At 37.5% G+C, this 18,903-nt stretch overlaps 1 protein-coding gene across 1 annotated transcript; it reads right to left on the minus strand.

Moving 5' to 3' along the window:
• Positions 1 to 4,000: 4,000 nt before the first annotated feature.
• On the minus strand, positions 4,001 to 16,714 carry RRH (retinal pigment epithelium-derived rhodopsin homolog). The gene is made up of 7 exons (NM_001192224.1): positions 16,609 to 16,714; positions 11,266 to 11,456; positions 9,401 to 9,500; positions 8,730 to 8,883; positions 7,677 to 7,845; positions 5,509 to 5,687; positions 4,001 to 4,115 (listed from the first exon to the last, which is right to left on the minus strand). Exons 1-7 carry the CDS (start codon positions 16,712 to 16,714, stop codon positions 4,001 to 4,003), a joined length of 1,014 nt encoding a protein of 337 aa, NP_001179153.1.
• Between the last annotated feature and the right edge of the window lie 2,189 nt (positions 16,715 to 18,903).

Consider the following 18,903-nt stretch of genomic DNA (forward strand, 5'->3'; position numbering starts at 1 on the left):
TTATTTTTGGCAGTGCTGGGTCTCCGCCGCAGCACTGGGACCCTCAGTCTTTGTTGTGGCGTGCAGGGCCTTTCGTTGTGGCAGTGAATCTTTTTGGCTGCAGCACGAGAACTCCTAGTTGTGGCGCATGGGATCTAGTTCCCTGACCAGGGACTAAACCCAGGCCTCCTGCCCTGGGGGCTCGGAGTCTTGGACATTGGACTACCAGGGACGTACTGACTGAAGGTTTTCTGAGCTGAAGATTTGGGGGATGGGAGTTTTATTTTTAAAAGAAGAGTATTCCAGTTATAAAGCTGATACATTGATTACAGTGGAGAAAGGCAGAGGATGGAGAAATAAATTAGCAGATTATTATAGCAGTTTACCAATACAAACATATGGACAGTTGTATATATTTGGATTAGTGCCCTGGTTTTCCTTTATTTGCAGTCAAAGGTGCTAAAGAAACAGCCTACAAAAATAAATACATAAGAAAACACAATATGCAAAGATACACAGCCTCACTAGCAGTTAAAAAAATGTGAAATGAAATGAATTTGTTCAAGTATATAGCTTTTAGTTTTAAAGAACTGATACAGCACTATTAGCAGGACTATAATGGGAAAAGTGAACTTCTTCACTGCCAGTGGCCATGTAAATTAGTTCAGTCTTTGCAGAGTGCAAGCTCGCAACAATAATACTGTTTCTATACTTTTATCCAGTAATTCTACTCTGAGGAAACACTCAGATAGAGTAATTTCTCCTTGCCTTCCCCACACAAAAAGTATTTGTACTAAAATATTCCCAGTGGTTCATCCACAATTCTTAAGAGTTGTGGATGAACCACTGGGAATATTTCAGCAATTTAAATATCCATTATTGGTCCACAATTAGTACAGAACAGACTGGGCCAGATGACCTGGGGATATACTGGGCCACACATAATGGAAATTCTTAGCTTAAATGCTTGCTTATGACCTTATTAATGTTACTAGCTATATTATTTGTATTCAGTCTGTTTTACCAGATTATTGTTTCCTGCATTACCAGATGTATGACTGAGCCTCAGATAAAAGTAATAATGACTAGAGAACTTAAAACAATTGACCAAATATATAGTTCTATAATAAGATCAAGAATTGTAATGGTGAAAGTCTATATACAGGGATAATCAACAAAAGGGAACAGTTCTTGGACCATAACAGACTGGTAAGACAGGTAGCCCAGAGGCTTTTGGTTGCTGTTAACGGGGCCTAGTCCAGGAACAGCAAACGGAGTGGCCTATCAACAAAATCCCCACCTGACCTGGGAATGAGCATTCCTAGCACGGAGGGACACATGAGTTGCAAAATCCTTCTCTAACCTTGGCCGAAATTATTACCCAAAGGAGGGGATTATAAAATAAACAATGGTGCCGACTGTCCAGTTCTACAAGAATCAAGTCATTAGCCACAGTAGGCATTGACCTACAATTCAGGGAATTGTAGGAATTCAGGGTGAAGGTCAGGATGAAGCACTTTTTGCTCTGGGGAAACCGGCAGAACTGACCCTCAGATGGTTATGTATTTTAAGGAGAAAATTTTATGAACCCAGTTTCTTGCATTTTTCCATACTTAAAAGAGCACTAAAAACATTAGCTAAGCTACCTGTTCCTTGAAAAAGCAGTAACTTTTTACCAAGATATGTTCTTCATTGCACATATATACCGGCCTCCCCATTCACCTTTCTGGAACAGTCTTCAGAGGTTTCTGAAAGACCATCTCTTGGGTTATAAACATGAGGCTAGCTCGAATAAAATTTCCTATTCCTTTCTTACACTGACTATTGATTAATTTTTTCATCAACAAAACAAGATACGAAAAAGAGAACAAACATACAGAAACCCCCACTCCACTCTGATTAAACTTAATTCTCATGTCAAATATATGGAAATACATACACATAAAAATAGTACTTAAAAAAGTAGAACACATATTAATATGCACAGGTTATACTGTTACATAAAATATATATGGCATTGACTGACATGTGATTTAAAAACAATAGTGCTTAATATTCATTTGATCATTTTTGTTAAATAGTTAAGTGAATAATTGCATTAAAATTTGAAAATTGTGAAATCCTGACAGTTTCCCATTTTAGCTAGAAATAAATTCCAACAACTTATTTCAGTAATTATTTATTAAAGACTATTAACCGTATTTGTTGTTGTGTCTTTTAGTTGATAAGTCATCTCCAACTCTTTGGTGACCCCATGGACTATACCCTGAGGCTCCTCTGTCTGCAGAATTTCCTACAATACTGGAGTGAGTTGCCATTTCTTTTTCCAGGGGATCTTCCTGACCCAGGGATTGAACCCATAACTCCTGCATTGGCAAGCAGATTCTTTACCATTGAGCCACTAGGGAAGCCCATTAACTATTATTCAGTTCAATTCAGTTCAGTTGCTCAGTCGTGTCCAATTCCTTGCAACCCCGTGAACCGCAGCACGCCAGGCCTCCCTGTCCATCATCAACTCCCAGAGTTTACCCAAACTCAACTCCATTGAGTCAGTGATGCCATCCAACCATATCATCCTCTGTCGTCCCCTTCTCCTCCTGCCCCCAATCCCTCCCAGCATCAGGGTCTTTTCCAATGAGTCAGCTCTTTGTATCAGGTGGCCAAAGTATTGGAGTTCCAGCTTCAACATCAGTCCTTCCAATGAACACCCAGGACTGGTCTCCTTTAGGATGGACTGGTTGGATCTCCTTGCAGTCCAAGGGACTCTCAAAGAGTCTTCTCTAACACCACAGTTCAAAAGCATCAATTATTTGGTGCTCAACTTTCTTGATAGTCCAACTCTCACATCCATACATGACCACAGGAAAAACCATAGCCTTGACTAGACGGACCTTTGTTGACAAAGTAATGTCTCTGCTTTTTAATATTCTGTCTAGGTTGGTCATAACTTTCCTTCCAAGGAGTAAGCATCTTTTAATTTCATGGTTTCAATCACCATCTGCAGTGATTTTGGAGCCCAAAAAAATGAAGTCAGCTACAGTTTCCCCACCTATTTGCCATGAAGTGATGGGATCAGATGCCATGATCTTCGTTTTCTGAAGTTAAGCCAACTTTTTCACTCTCCTCTTTCACTTTGATCAAGAGGGTCTTTAGTTCTTCTTCACTTTCTGCCATAAGGGTGGTGCCATCTGCATATCTGAGGTTATTGATATTTCTCCTGGCAATCTTGATTCCAGCTTGTACTTCTTCCAGACCAGCCTTTCTCATGATGTACTCTGCATATAAGTTAAATAAGCAGGGTGACAATATATAGCCTTGACGTACCCCTTTTCCTATTTGGAACCAGTCTGTTGTTCCATGTCCAATTCTAACTGTTGCTTCCTGATCTACATACAGGTTTCTCAAGAGGCAGGTCAGGTGGCCTGGTATTCCCATCTCTTTCAGAATTTTCCACAGTTTATTGTGATCCACACAGTCAAAGGCTTTGGCATAGTCAATAAAGCAGAAATAGATGTTTTTCTGGAACTCTCTTGCTTTTTCAATGATAATAACTATTATTACTATTAATTTATTCTAACATTAAAATTACAGGGAGGCCTGGTGTGCTGCAGTTCATGGGGTCGCAAAGAGTCAGAGATGACTGAGTGACGGAACTGAACTGAACTGAACATTAAAATAACAGTTGCTTCTGATCTAGTGGAGGAACTAGGCAAAACACCAGGTCATTGATACACTGTAATATATACCATGATAGGGAGAAAGAGAAGAGGCCTTAATCTCATGTGCCTCTTCATCAAACTAGATGAGTAGTATGTTTACATATAAGGAAATAGTGAAACATTCCCAACGGTAGCCAGTGCACAAACAGAACTATAAACTACACTGGAGAAATTTATCGTCTATTAGGACAATATTCTATGTCTCTATTTGATTGAAATGAGCTCACATTTAAAATGAAATTAAACCACTACAAAAAAAAAGTAAAGAAAATGTTTTGGTAAATGTGTGAGTTCCTCTTATTTCAGACTTTTCCAGAAGTCAGTGGGTTTTGAGGTACATCCATTGGTAAAACACTCGTCACAGGCATTGCTTGGGTAGTTTGACATTTGAACATGGCAAGCATCGCCCTTCGAAACCTATAATAAAAAGGGAAAATCTGGCATTATCCCATGATGACTTGGAATGCTTAAAGAACTTTCAAATATGACTAAGATGCCACTACTGCCAATTAGCATCTCCAAATAAATTTCTGCTTCCAATTTTAACATATCCTATTGAGACCCTTTATAAATGTATTATAAAGTATACAGTACAAATAAAGATCAATTTTGCACCACTGATTGTAAACACTGCAATAACTATGTCTAAGATGACAATGTCAGTTGCAAGGAGTCATTTACTTGAACTAAGGATGGGTATTTCAGACATTTATTCTAATGAGCAAAGGCAAGTTTAATGCCTGACCTTTCCAAAATAACTACTAATAGACTCTAAATTTAAGATGTGTTCTTTATTCTTCTTATGTGGTCTATTTGATCTTAAGTTTTTATGTTTCTTCATATACCTATTGCTAAAGTTGCTTTCCCAAACATGTGCATAAATATATAAGCTTAATAGAAGCAGCACTGGCAATCCAGGATCAAATTATCAGTACTTCACATCTACTGAGATTTTCTGGTCAAATATTTAAGCACAGTAGATTGGTTCAATCCATCTTTAAGCAGTAACAGGAAATGAAGCAGTCTAAGCTGCCCTACCCAGAGGCTCAAGGGTAAAGAAACAGCCTGCAATGCAGGAGACTCAGCAGGAGCCTCAGGTTCAATCCCTGGGTCAGGAAGATCCCCTGGAGAAGGAAATGGCAACCCATTCCAGTATTCTTGCCTGGAAATCCCATGGACAGCCCATGGAGTCGCAAAAGGGTCAGACACGACTTAGCGACTAAACGACAAAAGCTGCACTGAGGAGGCAGGAAAGAAATCCTTGCTCAGAGGCTCAACAAAAGGGGAAAAGGAAGAGTCTCCATTATCCTCAGTGACTACACAGTCCTGAAGCCTGTTATGTTAACAATGAATTTTTCTCTTGCATCTGAATGATATGTCTTCCTTCTAGTAAATATACAGTTATGCTACCCACATACGGAACCCAACTGGCCTTGCTTTGTCCACTTTCCAGTAACAGAATCACTCTTTTCTTTGCAAAACCTTCCAGGGTCATTGCTGCCAGAGGGCCATCAAAGATGAAACTTGCATTTGGGGATGCTTAGCTGGTGGAACTTGGTCTTGAAATTACCCATGATCATTTCGCCTCCATGAGGGAAGAGTCTGTCACAGAACTGGAGTCCTAGACATTTCAGGTCCTGAATACTTCTGCAGTGCAGTTGCATGAACCAAATAACTCTTAATTTCACCTGAAGCGAGTTTATGTCATTTACCTCCCCCAAAATTTAGAACATTATCCATTGCCTTTCTAATATTCTTTCTGTATACACTTTTTTTTTTTTAGTTGAGAAGCATTTTAGACATGACTTACTTTTTATTAGCAATCACATAAATACAAGGATTGTAGAATGTAGAAGATTTTGCAAACAGAGGAGCTATGATGGCCATTGAGGGAGGAATCTTCTTTGGGTCACCAAAAGATGCCCATAAGCACACGATGGAATAAGGGGACCACGCCACCAGAAACATGAGTATCATTATCACAGACATCTGTAAAAGAAATCAGTATTCACCAAGCCCAATAACTAAAATATCAAAATAGCTAGTATATCTAAAACTGCATGAAAAATTATCTGGATTGGAACTTGAATAAGTTTATGATGTTGAAGACATAGAGGAAACACTGAAATTTTCCCCTCATTGTACTCTGTTAATGCACCTAAAGCCAGCTATGATAACTGGAGCTTGTGAAATGGATGAACTGGTTCATGAATGTAAAGAATGCCCTTTTTCTGCTGGTGAGCTGCGGAGAATACAGCTGGATTTATCTTTTTTGGGTTACTGAGCTTTTCAGTGCTTGTTTAAATTTTACAACCCAGGCTTGAGCATCTCCTCAGCCAATCTCAGTCCTGGACATGGTTGAAGAAATCTCTCAGAAAGTAGAAACCAAGACAAACAAACAAAACCCCAAAGAGAGACAGTGTAGGAGAGAATATTTAAGAAAATTAAAAGATAAATCCAGGAGATTAAATATCCAAATAAAAAGAGAATAGAGAAAACAAAAAGGGCAGTGAAATTCACGAGAGAAATGATACAAGGAAGCTCCCAGAAGGGGAGATCTGAGTCTCGACATTGAAAGCACTCGCCCCGTACCAGGTACGTGGGTGAATAAAGAGCTATACCAAGGCACATCAGCATCACATTTCAGAGGGAAAACTGGAGACACAGAGAAAGTGACAAGCTTCCAGAGAGAACACAGACCACCAGGAAACTGTCAGTCTTCTCAGCAGCAACACCTAAAACTGAGAGACTATATAGTAATGCTTTCAAAAATCTCTGAAAATTAGTTTTCTACTTTGAATTCTATGCCAAGTGAACAATCAATCAAATATAATAGGAGCATTAAGACATTTTCAGGCATGCCAAATCTTAAAAATTTGACTTCCCTATAATGTTCTCAGGACTCTGTTAGGGGATGTGTTCCACCAACTGTGAGAAAATCAACCAAAAAAAAAAAAAAAAAAAGGAAGACATGCAATCCAGAAAACAGGTGATCTGATCCAGGAGACAGGCCAAAGCATTCTCAGCTTGTGATAAAGGAGATGTGGGGATACTGACTTTCTAGGTAGTCATCTTAAAGAAGAGCCAGTGTAATCTGGAGCAGGAGATCTGGGGGTGTCAAGAGGATAACTAAGAAAAGGATGAAGTCAATTTAGTCTCTGATGCATATGAAAATACTAAGAGGAAACTGAAGCGTCTATTTAGAGATGAATTAGGAACAGGTACATAGGACTGCCAGGCTCCCCTGGTGGCTCATACAGTAAAGAATCTGCATGCAATGCAGGAGACCTGGGTTCGATCCCTGAGTTGGGAAGATCACCCTGGAGAAGGAAACAGTTACTGACTCCAGTATTCCTGCCTGGAGGAGCCTGGTGGGCTACAGTCCATGGGGTCACAAAGAGTTGGACACAACTGAGTGACTAAAGCTTCCACTTTCCAAAATCACTTCATTGTCACACAGAACAGTCAGGAAACAAAGCTACAGAGAGATAGGGGGTGGAAAGGGAGGAGAGAGGGAGAGAAGAAGAGAAGGGGAGAGAGATGGACAGAAGACAAGAAAGAAAAAGAAAAGGAATGAACTGTTAACTCCAAAGGGGGAATAGTTGTATAAAAAAAAGAAATATAAGTCATACAGCCCTACAGAGATCTGCAATAAATGAAATTTAGATAGTCACAATAATGTAAAATTGACTTTTCATCTAGCCAAATATTAACATTTTATTGACAAGATGAGAGGTGTTGGTGGGGAGAAGGAAAAGATGATGGTATAAGAGAAAGTCTTTGTTCACAGTAGGAAATCAAGAAGTAGCAGCAAACAAAAATACCTGAAACAGGAGATAAGCACATTGTTTAGAAATATGGAGGCCAACACTAGAAAAAAGAGCCAGAAAATAAGAACTGGGAGTTGGGGAGAGATGACTACAGGGCCAAGGAACCATGTCCGTGTAGAAGCTTGATTAAAGGATTTTAATGCCTTACCTTTGTTACATCTACCTGATCTGACCAATCTCTGTTGAGGTACTCAGTGCAGTTATTAGTACCATGATGTTTAATGGATTGAGTGACATGGTAATAACAGTAAAACATCACTGTTAAGGGCACGATAAAATTTATCGCAACTACCATCATCGTGTAAGAAACAAAAGACCTGAAAGTAAGAAAAGGAAATAATTAAATCATGACATTAAATCACTATTCATCTAACGTACTAAATAGGGGAAGGGAAACAGAATAATTAGCAGAAGTAATACTGGCATTGTCTAGTATTAGTAAACAGCTTAGGAGGTACATTCGACTTTTAGTTCATTCAGACTAGGGGTTGGCAAACTATGACCTGTGGGCAAATCCAGCCTGTCGCCTGTTTTTGTAAATAAAATTTTATTGGAACCACAGTCATTTCCTTACTGTCTATGGCTGCTTCCACAGGCAGAGTTGAATAGTTGCAATGGAGACAACCTTGCCTGTAAAATCTAAAATATTTATTTTTTGACCCTGTACAGAAAAATGTTTAGACTTAGATTTAGTTTGAGAGAAATTTTCTGTTTACTTTTCTGAGTAACCTTTCACTTCCTTTAATGAACTAAATTACCTTCTTCTCCTTAGTAAACATAGAAGAGCATCACTGATGAGTAAGCGATCTTTGCAGCGACTGCACTTTTGCTGTGTAATTCTCAGAAGATGCTTTAGCACCAGAAAAGAAAGCCTGGGCTTTCTCCAGAACTTTCTCCAGTCCTTTTCCCCTCAGGTCCTACCTCTAAGGTGCCGCTAAAGGAGGCTCTGTATCCCCTTTGCTGCCAAAGGACAGAAAGGAGGGAGCAGAGCAGGGAGACAAAGGGATGCCCTGTCCTTGCAAATTAACATAATTCACGTTTCTCAATTCATCTCTAGTCGGAATCACATCATCTAAACCAAGGAAACCCTTTGCCACACTCTATATGAGAAACATTAGATCTGAGGTTAAATTTGAAATGGTGAAAATGTGTCTGTCTGCATTAGAAGCGTTTAATTATAAACTGCATACATGTTTCTTACACATCATTTTTCCGCCAGTTTATGGTACAGGTGGCCCCAGTAGGATCTGGGGCATAACTAGCCCACCCAATGATAGGCATCAAAGCCCAAAACAGGCCATTGGTCCAGGCCCCCAGAATCATGCTGATGTAAGTGTTGGCGGTCATTCTTCTTCCTATTAACAAATACATGGAATATTAAATCATTTCCCAATGATGTGATTCATATCTTCATCTTGTTTTAACTGATTATTCAAAATTATCACCAAGAGCACTTTAGTTCACACAAAACCTATGAATTCATATTCTGGAAAAAAATAACATTTAAGCTGAAACTTGAATGACAAAATGATGAATCAGAGGATAGGCAGGGAGAAGCACTAGGGAAATAGCATTTACAAAGGCCCCAAATTGGGAAAGGGTTTCGCCAGTACCCCAAAGTGACAAGATCCCAGGCTATGCTGCAAGGTAGTCAGGAGTCAGAACACGCAGGTCTTGGGGGCCGTGTTATGAAATGTGAATTTTATTCTAGGTGTAATAGAAAACCACTGAAACTTCCAATCAAGAATTATCAGAGAAAGAAGGCTGACCATGTCACAAGTCACTACATTTATTAATACATTTTGAAGTGAAGGTGTGACAAGCAGAACTTAGGCAAATGGGTTCATTGCAAAAGCTGAGAAAGTGCTGTACCTGCATCAGGATGGCAGATGGTCAGGTATCGATCCACAGCCACGACCGTGAGCAATCCAATACTTGCCATTCCAAAAAAAATATTCAACCCAGCATAAATCTGAAAATCAAAATTGGAACGATTCCACCATTCTACACACCCTCCCAAGAGACATTTATACTTTTATCCCACTGCTAAAATATATTTTAAATACATTAAATAGTAAATAAATACATTGAGTGTTTTCTATTTTGTGTGTGTGTTCCGTCGCTCAGTCATGTTCAACTCTTTGCATGCTGACTGCTCTGTCCATGGGATTTTACAGGCAAGAGTACTAGAGTGGGTTCTATTTCCTCCTCCAGGGAATCTTCACAACCCAGGGATCGCACCTGCATTTCCTTCACTGTAGGCAGATTCTTTACCACTCAGCCACCAGGGAAGCACCATTTTCTATTTTACTAATGTTAAAATACATCATCTATTGTCAAATTGTAAATGGCTTAATAAAGGTACTTATAGAAAACATTCTGGGACTTCATTAATTAAAATAAGCTTTTTTAAAAAGCTAAGATTTAAAGTAAAACTTCTATACATACTCTAAAGAAGGCAAAACCAAACCATAAATCAAGTGCAGTGCATATAACCAACAAAAGACTGGTATTCAGAAAACAGACAATTCACTAAGGGGAAAAGACAAACAGAAAAATGGGCTATTCACACAAGAGGAAACCAGAGTGCCTATGACATAAGATATACAATCACATTAAATATTGAAAGAAATGCAAATCATAAGATATGATTTTACATCCATTATAACACTACAAATTTAAAAGTCTGACAATCCCAAGCACTGGCGAAAATGTGGAGCAACAGAAGTTCTCATAATTGGCACAATCATTTTGAAGACTAATTTGGCCACACTTGATAAAGCTGACGTTGTGTTATCTACAACCAAACCATTCCTCCTCTAGTAATGTATCTAAAGAAACTCTCATATACTGCAGAAAGAGACATGTATGAGAACATTTGTGATTTAAAACAACTGGGAACAGAGAATTCCCTGGCAGTCCAGTGGTTAGGACTCTGCACTTTCATTGCCAGGGCCCTGGGTTCCATCCCTGGTTGGGGAACTAAGATCCCACAAGCCCTGAAGCACAACCAAAAACAAAAAGCAAGAAGCCCCAAACAACCTGAAGGTCATATTGCGAAACATCAAGATTTGATAAAACCTGTTGATGCATAAATGGGTATTCACTATTCTCTACCGTTTTCATTTTATTCTCTACAGCTATATAGCTTAAAACAGCAAACAGTTCTAAAAAAATTGGGGCAAAAGTCATTTCTGCAAACTATATTAATTTATTTTCTTGTCAGTAAAAATTATAGTAGATATATTTACCAGCAATTCTCACAAAGAACTTACCACAGTAAAAATTATAGTAGATATATTTAAGAGCAATTCTCACAAAGAACTTACCACAGAAAAAAATCAACAACATGTAGTTTAACTATATTATTTAGACATTATGATATGGTCATTAAATATTTTATTGTTTCAAATGAAAGCAGAGTATTTCTTTTTGAATTTGCAATATACAAGTTTTTATTTGAATATGCAAATGTTCACTTTTCTTCTCTAACTGATTTTAATTTTTTGCTAGTTTAATTTTTTCCTTTAGGTTGGGGAAATTTTGAAAATATAATGATGGCTACTGCTTTCATTTCTCTTATTAAAGAATATATTTCCCAGTCACTCCTGAAGCTATTTTCAATGAGAGCACCATATCTATTATGCTACGTAAAACTATTTGATTTTGTAAAGAGACTTAAACTTACAAGTTCTTAATCTAGTTCATTTTGCTTTGATTCTAAGGATCTCTGATACCTGACATCCTGCATATCCAAATTTCCAGCTTCCATGCAGATCTGAAGCAGCAGACATGGGGTAGCCAATGCTACTGACCCCTATATCAGTAACAGCCAGGTTGATGATAATTGCATTTGTGGGTGTCCGAAGCTCCTTGAACTTAATGAAGATGCCTAGAACAATTATGTTGCTGAGGATACTTATCACACCTGAGAACATAAAAAAATCACACACTTCACTTAATTTGAATGTGCAAAACTAAAATAAAAATTAATATTTAAATTCCTTCAGAAACAAAGCAAATTCACAAATTGGTTTTGGTTCATTCACTGGAAGAGCTCCAGCTATTCTTCAAACTAGTTGCAATATTGTCACAGCCCTCTTGTGAAAACAGAAATATAAAAATCAAAACACAAAGAATCTGCCACTTGTATAAACCAGCACCAAAGGCTGGCATTTAACAACATCACTATTGATCACTTTGTCCTTGAAGTGACTCCCATTGATACCAATGCTGATTTTTAGGATACATATAGTTGTGTGTGTGTGTGTGTGTGTGTGTGTGTATGACCATATAGTCTCCTTTGGCAGCTTTATTTCCTTTCCTCCTTCCTGAAGATGGAGGCTCTTCTTTCTCTGTTGTTTCTCAGGCCTCAGCTATCATTCTATCCTAACAGCACTTCTGTCACTTTCTATTCCTGAAATACGCTCCAGTCCCTCATCCCTTTTCATACAACTCATTGCCATTAGACATTTATTAAGCATCTACAGTATGTAAGATCATATGACTGTTTCAATATTACTTAAAATTTAACATGTTCAAATCTGATTACACACACACATACACATACATCCCTAAATAAGAATGCACACAACAAGGTTTGGCTAGGTAGACAGGAAGTCAAGTTGGCTCTCAGATCCACTCAGAAACCTCACAGGCCATATCACCCTAGTGAAGTTTCCACAGTCTGGTATCTGACTCTTAGCCCTGCAGGTCCAGAGACTCAATGTTGTCAGTGCCCCAGAATTGGCTGGATTCAGGTAGACTGATGACTGAAATTCTTAATCTGAATGCCAATGTATTAATTTACAATGAGAAATACTGTTGAGTAGACTGGATGTGAATGTTAGCCTGCTTAACACCCCATCTGAAATATAAGTTTCCCATCAGCCAGATGTAAGCCACACTAAGTCCTAACAACTGAGAGAGGGTAGAGCCATTACCAGACTCCTCGGGGCTAAAGGAGGGGTAAAGGACAAAAGGAATAGAGGGTGTTCACCATCATGAAGAGAACTCTGTGAGCAGACCCAGCTATTGCCAGAGAGAAGGAAGGTTTCCAAGTACCAACACACAAAGGTATCAGCTAAGGAAGAACTTCTATTATATCAAAACTTCCTTTCAACATTCTGTTATACTAATCTTCCAGGTTCCTGTTCTTTTCCTCCTGCACGCTGCTGGCAGAATAAGCTTGCTACAACATAGAATTAACCCAGACTCTTCTCAATTTACTCCCCAACATCTGTGGGATAAAAGTTCACATGTCCCAACCTGATACCCCAGTCTCTGCTTCAAACTGTTTTTACCTTCTCTAAGCAAATGTTCACACTTGTCAAAGAAGCCCTCCATCTAGTATATATCAGACACACCAGGCGTGTGGTAAATTTCAACTCTCATGTCTCTCACTTGGAACACCCTACTCCTTTACCTATCCAAATGCTACCCACGCTTCAAAATTCTGTTCAAGCCTGATTCTGCCCTCCAAGGCTTGTCTTCCTCATAGTATCCTCTCATCACTAATAAATTTTCAAAGTACTTGTCTATATTATACTTCATCTTACGTGATGCTATATTATTTAACTCTTATATTCCTAATCTTCCTGTGTAAATTATAGGCTTCTAATGGCTTCTATGTTGAGTATGTGACATATAGCAGATTTATTTAATAGATGACTAAAACTCATATTGCTTAATATCTATTATTCCTGCAAGCATAATTAAGACACAATGATATAAAATTTGATGATTCTTTGGCTCATTATTTTTGCATCCAGTATTGTAGCTCCAAAAAGTTTAGTGAACTGAAGAATCTTTCTGGTTAGTTACAGATTTGTTGATTTTTTTCAAAAGTCAGATAAAAACACAATGTAGTAAATTTGTTGCCTACCAAACTAGAATAAAGTAATTGTACTTATGGGGTAGTTTTAGATATAATGTGGGGAATGAGGGAAACAGTTTAGTCCTTTTATTTTCTCTGCAGCTGTCTCAAGCACTGTGCTCAATTTTCTAGCTGTGAAAGTGTTAGTCAATTGTGTCTGACTCTTTGGACTATAGCCCACCAGGCTGCTCTCTCCATGGGATTCTCCAGGCAGGAATACTGGAGTGGGTAGCCATTCCCTTCCCCAGGGGAATCTTCCTGACCAGGAATCAAACCCATATCTCCTGCAAAAAAGGCAGACTCTTTACTGACTGAGCAACCATGGAAACCCATGTTTTCTAATGAGTAGACAACAGATTATTTAGTAGTTAGGTCTAAGTTCACTTAATTTAGGAACTTCCCTGGTGGCTCAGAGGTAAAGAATCTGCCTGCAATACAGGAGACATGGGTTTGATCCCTGGGTTGGGAAGATCCCCTGGAGAAGGGCATGGCAACCCATGCCAGTATTCTTGCCTGGAGAACTCCATTGACAGAGCACCCTGGTGGGCTACAGTCCACGGGGTTGCAAACAGTCGTACATGACTGAGCAATGAACACACTTTCACTTAATTTCCCTTCGACTTCTGTGGCTCTTCTCCAATCTCTTCGGGAGATCCTTCTCAATCTACTTCCTGGTCTTTCTTTCTTCATCTCTACCTTAATAAACATACACATTGTCCAAGTTTCTGTCCTAGACCTCTTTCTTTTCACATTCAACATACACTCAGTGAGTTCAGAGTCAAGGCTATATGCTGATACTTTCCAGATCAATCTCATAAAATTCAAACCCATGTGTCCAGCTTTTTATGGGACTTCTCTCAAACTGAACCCAGAGATTTTCATTCCTGCCCCAAACATGTTCTTCTCCAGGTGTGAATAGCTTCACCATTTATCCAATGGCCCAAAAAAAGAAACCTACTTGTCATCTTTGATGCTCCCTCATCTTCTCCCCCAAGTCTCCACATCCAACCACCATGGATTCTAAATTCTAGCTCTTTCTATCTCCATTGCCACTACTTCCTCCTCAGAAGCCTTCTTAACCTTTACCATACCTCCTACCCAGGGTGCCTCCTACCTGGTTTGTTAGCTACCATTACAGCATATATCTAAAACGCAAATTGGATCATGTCATTTAGTGGCCCCCTACTGCCTTCACAGCTAAGGTTCTTCATTAGCTGGTATGCAGTCATTGTTTCAGCCTAATATCTCTTATCCTTTAGCCTATAATGCACCCATAATGAATCTATTTCAGATCCTTAATTCACCATGCCTTCTTACCACCAGAATAAACTGGAAAAAGGGAGAGCTTAAGTTGGTAAAAGTTTGTAAGAGCTAAAATCCAAGAGAACTATTAAATTAAAAATGAAATTTAAAATGAAAAATAGGCTTTTTGTAACAGTAGCAAATGAAATAAATGCTTTGACTAAACTTTTTTCCTCATAGTCTTGGTTTAAGTGAGTTTTGTTAAAGGTGGGGTTTTGGGAGCCCAAAGAACAATAAACATTTAAACAAAAGCATAATGAGGCAAGACATGCTCCCTTCAGTTCACCTGCTAAAAATACAACACATACACATTAAAACTGATCCTTGTGATTATACATGAGGGTTCTAGAGCCAAAGAACCTGAGTTCAATACTGGTGTAGCTACTCAGTAGATGTGTGTGTGTTGGTAAAGTTGCTTAAACTCTATCAGTATAAATGGAGAAAATAAAACAAATTTACTTACTGAATTAGTTTAAGGATGAATTATTCCAAACAGGTAAGTGCTTATAGCAGTGCTTGGTATATACCAAGAATTCAAACGATAACATTAGCAGTAGTGGTGGTGATGGTGGTTGTAGTCGTGGCAACAGTAGTAGCAGAGTCATCATTGTCATAGTAAGACTGCTATTACTGTTATTGTTGTTACAGGAATAAGAACACGAGAGAACATTTTCTTAACAGGAAATCTTCTTTGCATGCTTCCTTTGTAACCAGATCAAAAAAGATAGCTTTTCTTGGTCATCTACCAAAAACTAACCAAACCAAAAGTTTGTATACAAAGTGTTCCTGTGTAGCTGTGATAAGGAGATTATCTCATTAAGTAGCATATTGTTTTCTCCTTTTGTTGCAACACACACAAAAAAAGAAAACAGAACTCACCCAGGGCTTATCATACAGAGGTATTCAAATGAAAAAGTTATTAGCATATCACTAAAATTTATGAAAATTAACTGAGGAACCATAGTTTCTAGCAGAGAAGTGATACTCTAGTTGTGAGTAATGGGGAAATTAAGCAATTATAAAGAATAAACTGGGTATAGTAGGATTTGCTATGCTTTTACTCTACTTTTGAATATACTTACAATTTTTCATAAGTCAATCCAAAAAATAATAAGAGTTACTTCTAAAATTCATTAGTATTTGTCCAACATACACTGTATATCATTTAGGTATATTTGTGCATTTTTTTTTTTTTTACTTTTCACAACAATCCCAACTGGTAGCTTATTCTTATCCCCGTTTTATAGATATGAAAATGGAAGAACAAAAGGATAAAGGAACTTGCTCACTGCTGCAAAGAGACTAAAAAATGAAAACCAAACTTCAGTTTTCCAAGACAGCATTAAAAAACAAGCTCAATCATCAAACTCTGTCCTCAATGATAATACAATCTGCTCTCTCTTTTTACAACTAATTTTCTTTCCAGGATCTTTCAGTCTGAACTAGATTCTACCACTGATGACAAAACTACAGAAAGTATGTATGAGAACAGTAAATGCCATAAAAATACATTTTTGCCACAGTGCACATTCTCCCTCAATAAAAATTCATTTGACAATATAATAACCACACATACAGATGATTATTTGTTTTCTAGAAAACTTTTCTCAGCCCCATCTCACTGCCTATCAAAATTCAAAATAACTTGTTAGACTAACCACCATTAACAATGTTTCCATTTATCCTTTGACCTATATTCTCTTATTTGATCTTTACATCCTTATTTATCACATGCGCACAACAACTGAGAAAGGATAAGTGACTTGTCAAGGTTGGCCAACAGAACAGAACTTGAAACATTATCTCTGAACCCATGCTTCTTCTACTACCTTATGCTAAAAACCACAGCTTGCCTTCACTCATTCAAAAGCAAAATAACTGTTAATGGAGTAAACATCCATACCTGCAGTAATCAAGTAAGCTGCAACAATGTTGTGTTCAGTCTGTGAAAAGACAGAGCCATTTTCATTTTTACAGTCTGAACTGTTGCCTAAATTATTCCTTAGCATTTTGGAGTGAAGATATTGAGACATCCTTCATAATGAGCTTTCAATATCTACGAAATGTTTCAAAAGCCAGTGAGAGAAAAATTTCCAAACCAATCATTTCCATCTCCACTTAAAGACCTCAAAGAAGGGCCTTTTCATAGAGGCTCTCCTTTAACAACTGTAATTGGGCTACAGAAGAAAGGATTTTAATCCCCAGAAGAAGGGAAAAGCTTACTAGCAAAATAAAGAGAAATACCAAACAACACACATTTTAACCAATTTGGGCATCAGTTTGTATCCAAGGAGATTATCAAGTGCACACGTCCCATTCAAACAATAAACAAACTCAGAAAATCAGATCAGGACCTGAACTAACTGATTTCTGCTGGAAATTAAGAGTCAGCATTAGTCCTCTAAAACTATACAGGTTAAGGTGGCTGTTTCCTGTTGATCCTTCCAAGTTTTCCACTCCAGTTCCTTTTGTTTTTTCATAACAATTTAAATCATTAGAGATAAAGAAGCAATCCCCTCCAACCTTACAAACTTCACTCTCCTAATGATAAATAGCTTCCTGTATATTCTTTTTCTTTGCTTATAGAAACATTTATTTATAGAACTATTTAATGTTTCCTCCATTTTCCCCCCCATTCTTTTCAAAAAATGGGGTTATATATATACAAAATAATTCTGCAATTTGTTTTCCCCTAAAGCTATACCATAAATTCCAGGTCAAGAAACCTAAATCTAAGTTATTAATAACTATATATTTCAAAGCACAGATATAACATGATCTACTTCATAATCCACCTAAGTTCATTTACACTACATTTTGATATGCGTCAGTTGTTATCTGGTTAATAATCATAGCATACACCAGCAAAGTATCTAGAGTGAACAATTCACCTCATAAACTACAGAGCAATTCTAATATTCTGGATTATCTTAACTCCAAAAGTGTATTACATAAATGGATGATAATCTAATATGAACATTTATTGTTAGAATAAGATATCCCTACCATCTTTTTTCTTTGTAATTTTTTATGCCATATATTATAAAAATCTGATTCTACTCAATAGTGAAATTCCTAAAAATCGGCAATTTAAGAAAAATGATAGATGCACCAAAGTTAACAGTGTAAGTATATAACAGAACCACTAGAGGGCTATATTTACCCTCTTAATTCTATAATCTTAGCATGGCCTAGCAGGAAGGGGACACAAGGTAGTCCTTTTGCCTCAATTTTCAGCCATATACTTGAATAAACTGAAGAAGTTGAAATCAGGTGGGTTCATCTGTCCCAGATCTTACAGCTACTAGTATTCAAATTTTTATGACACATATAGTAATATTGTGAAGAGTATACTAGAAAAGTGAATCTCATTAGTATTCCAATATCAAAATATTTTCAAACAACCCTAAAGCAATTAATGTAATCCTAAAATGACCTCTCTATTTAAAAAACCATGGGTTACTAGGTTTCAAGTCTTTCTCTTTTTTGCTTTTTTTTTTTTTGCAATCACTATTCACTCAAAACGTTTTGAGTTTGCTTTTGTTCATAGTTTCTATCTTTTCTGTAAAGCATTATGCCTAGTTAGTTGTACCACCATTTAAATTTTCCAGAAATAATTAGCTCTATTTACAAAAACTGAAGAAAAATAATTCCAAAGATGACTATTCGCTATTGATAAAAGTTTTACAGATTATGATTGTGATAGGTACATTCTAAATAATTTTTTATGCTTCCTTCATAAGTCACATGGAAAAACTATATTGTGATGAGGCTTAGAATACTAAGAAATATAACTATAAGCATGTCAAGTTAACACAGCTCATGATTCTTCGATTTTATAAACTTAAACTGGCCTAAAATAAGTCCTCCTTTCATAACTCTTCTCAAATGCTCAGGGATACCAGGTAATATTGCTTGTATTCCACTAAACCTTTTCATTGCTATGGCAACAACTACCATTTTAGCATGATGCAAGCACTCAGAAAGTTATTCAGCTAACACGTCAAAAGATTTAATATGTTAGTAACTATACGTGAACCGTGAACTTCCTGATGTTCAAGCTGGTTTTAGAAAAGGCAGAGGAACCAGAGATCAAATTGCCAACATCCGCTGGATCATGGAAAAAGCAAGAAAGTTCCAGAAAAACATCTATTTCTGCTTTATTGACTATGCCAAAGCCTTTGACTGTGTGGATCAC

Source organism: Bos taurus, chromosome 6 (assembly GCF_002263795.3).
Source record: "Bos taurus isolate L1 Dominette 01449 registration number 42190680 breed Hereford chromosome 6, ARS-UCD2.0, whole genome shotgun sequence".
Classification (NCBI taxonomy): Eukaryota; Metazoa; Chordata; class Mammalia; order Artiodactyla; family Bovidae; genus Bos; species Bos taurus.

Bases quoted from the DNA above. Each gene is read 5' to 3' on its own strand.
- RRH (NM_001192224.1), bottom strand. From the start codon at position 16,714: ATGCTAAGGAATAATTTAGGCAACAGTTCAGACTGTAAAAATGAAAAT. The intron at 11,457-16,608 runs GTATGGATGTTT...TTATGTTCTCAG, and splicing joins AGCTTACTTGATTACTGCAG to GTGTGATAAGTATCCTCAGC. The intron at 5,688-7,676 runs GTAAGGCATTAA...TTTCTTTTACAG, and splicing joins ATCAGGTAGATGTAACAAAG to ATGTCTGTGATAATGATACT.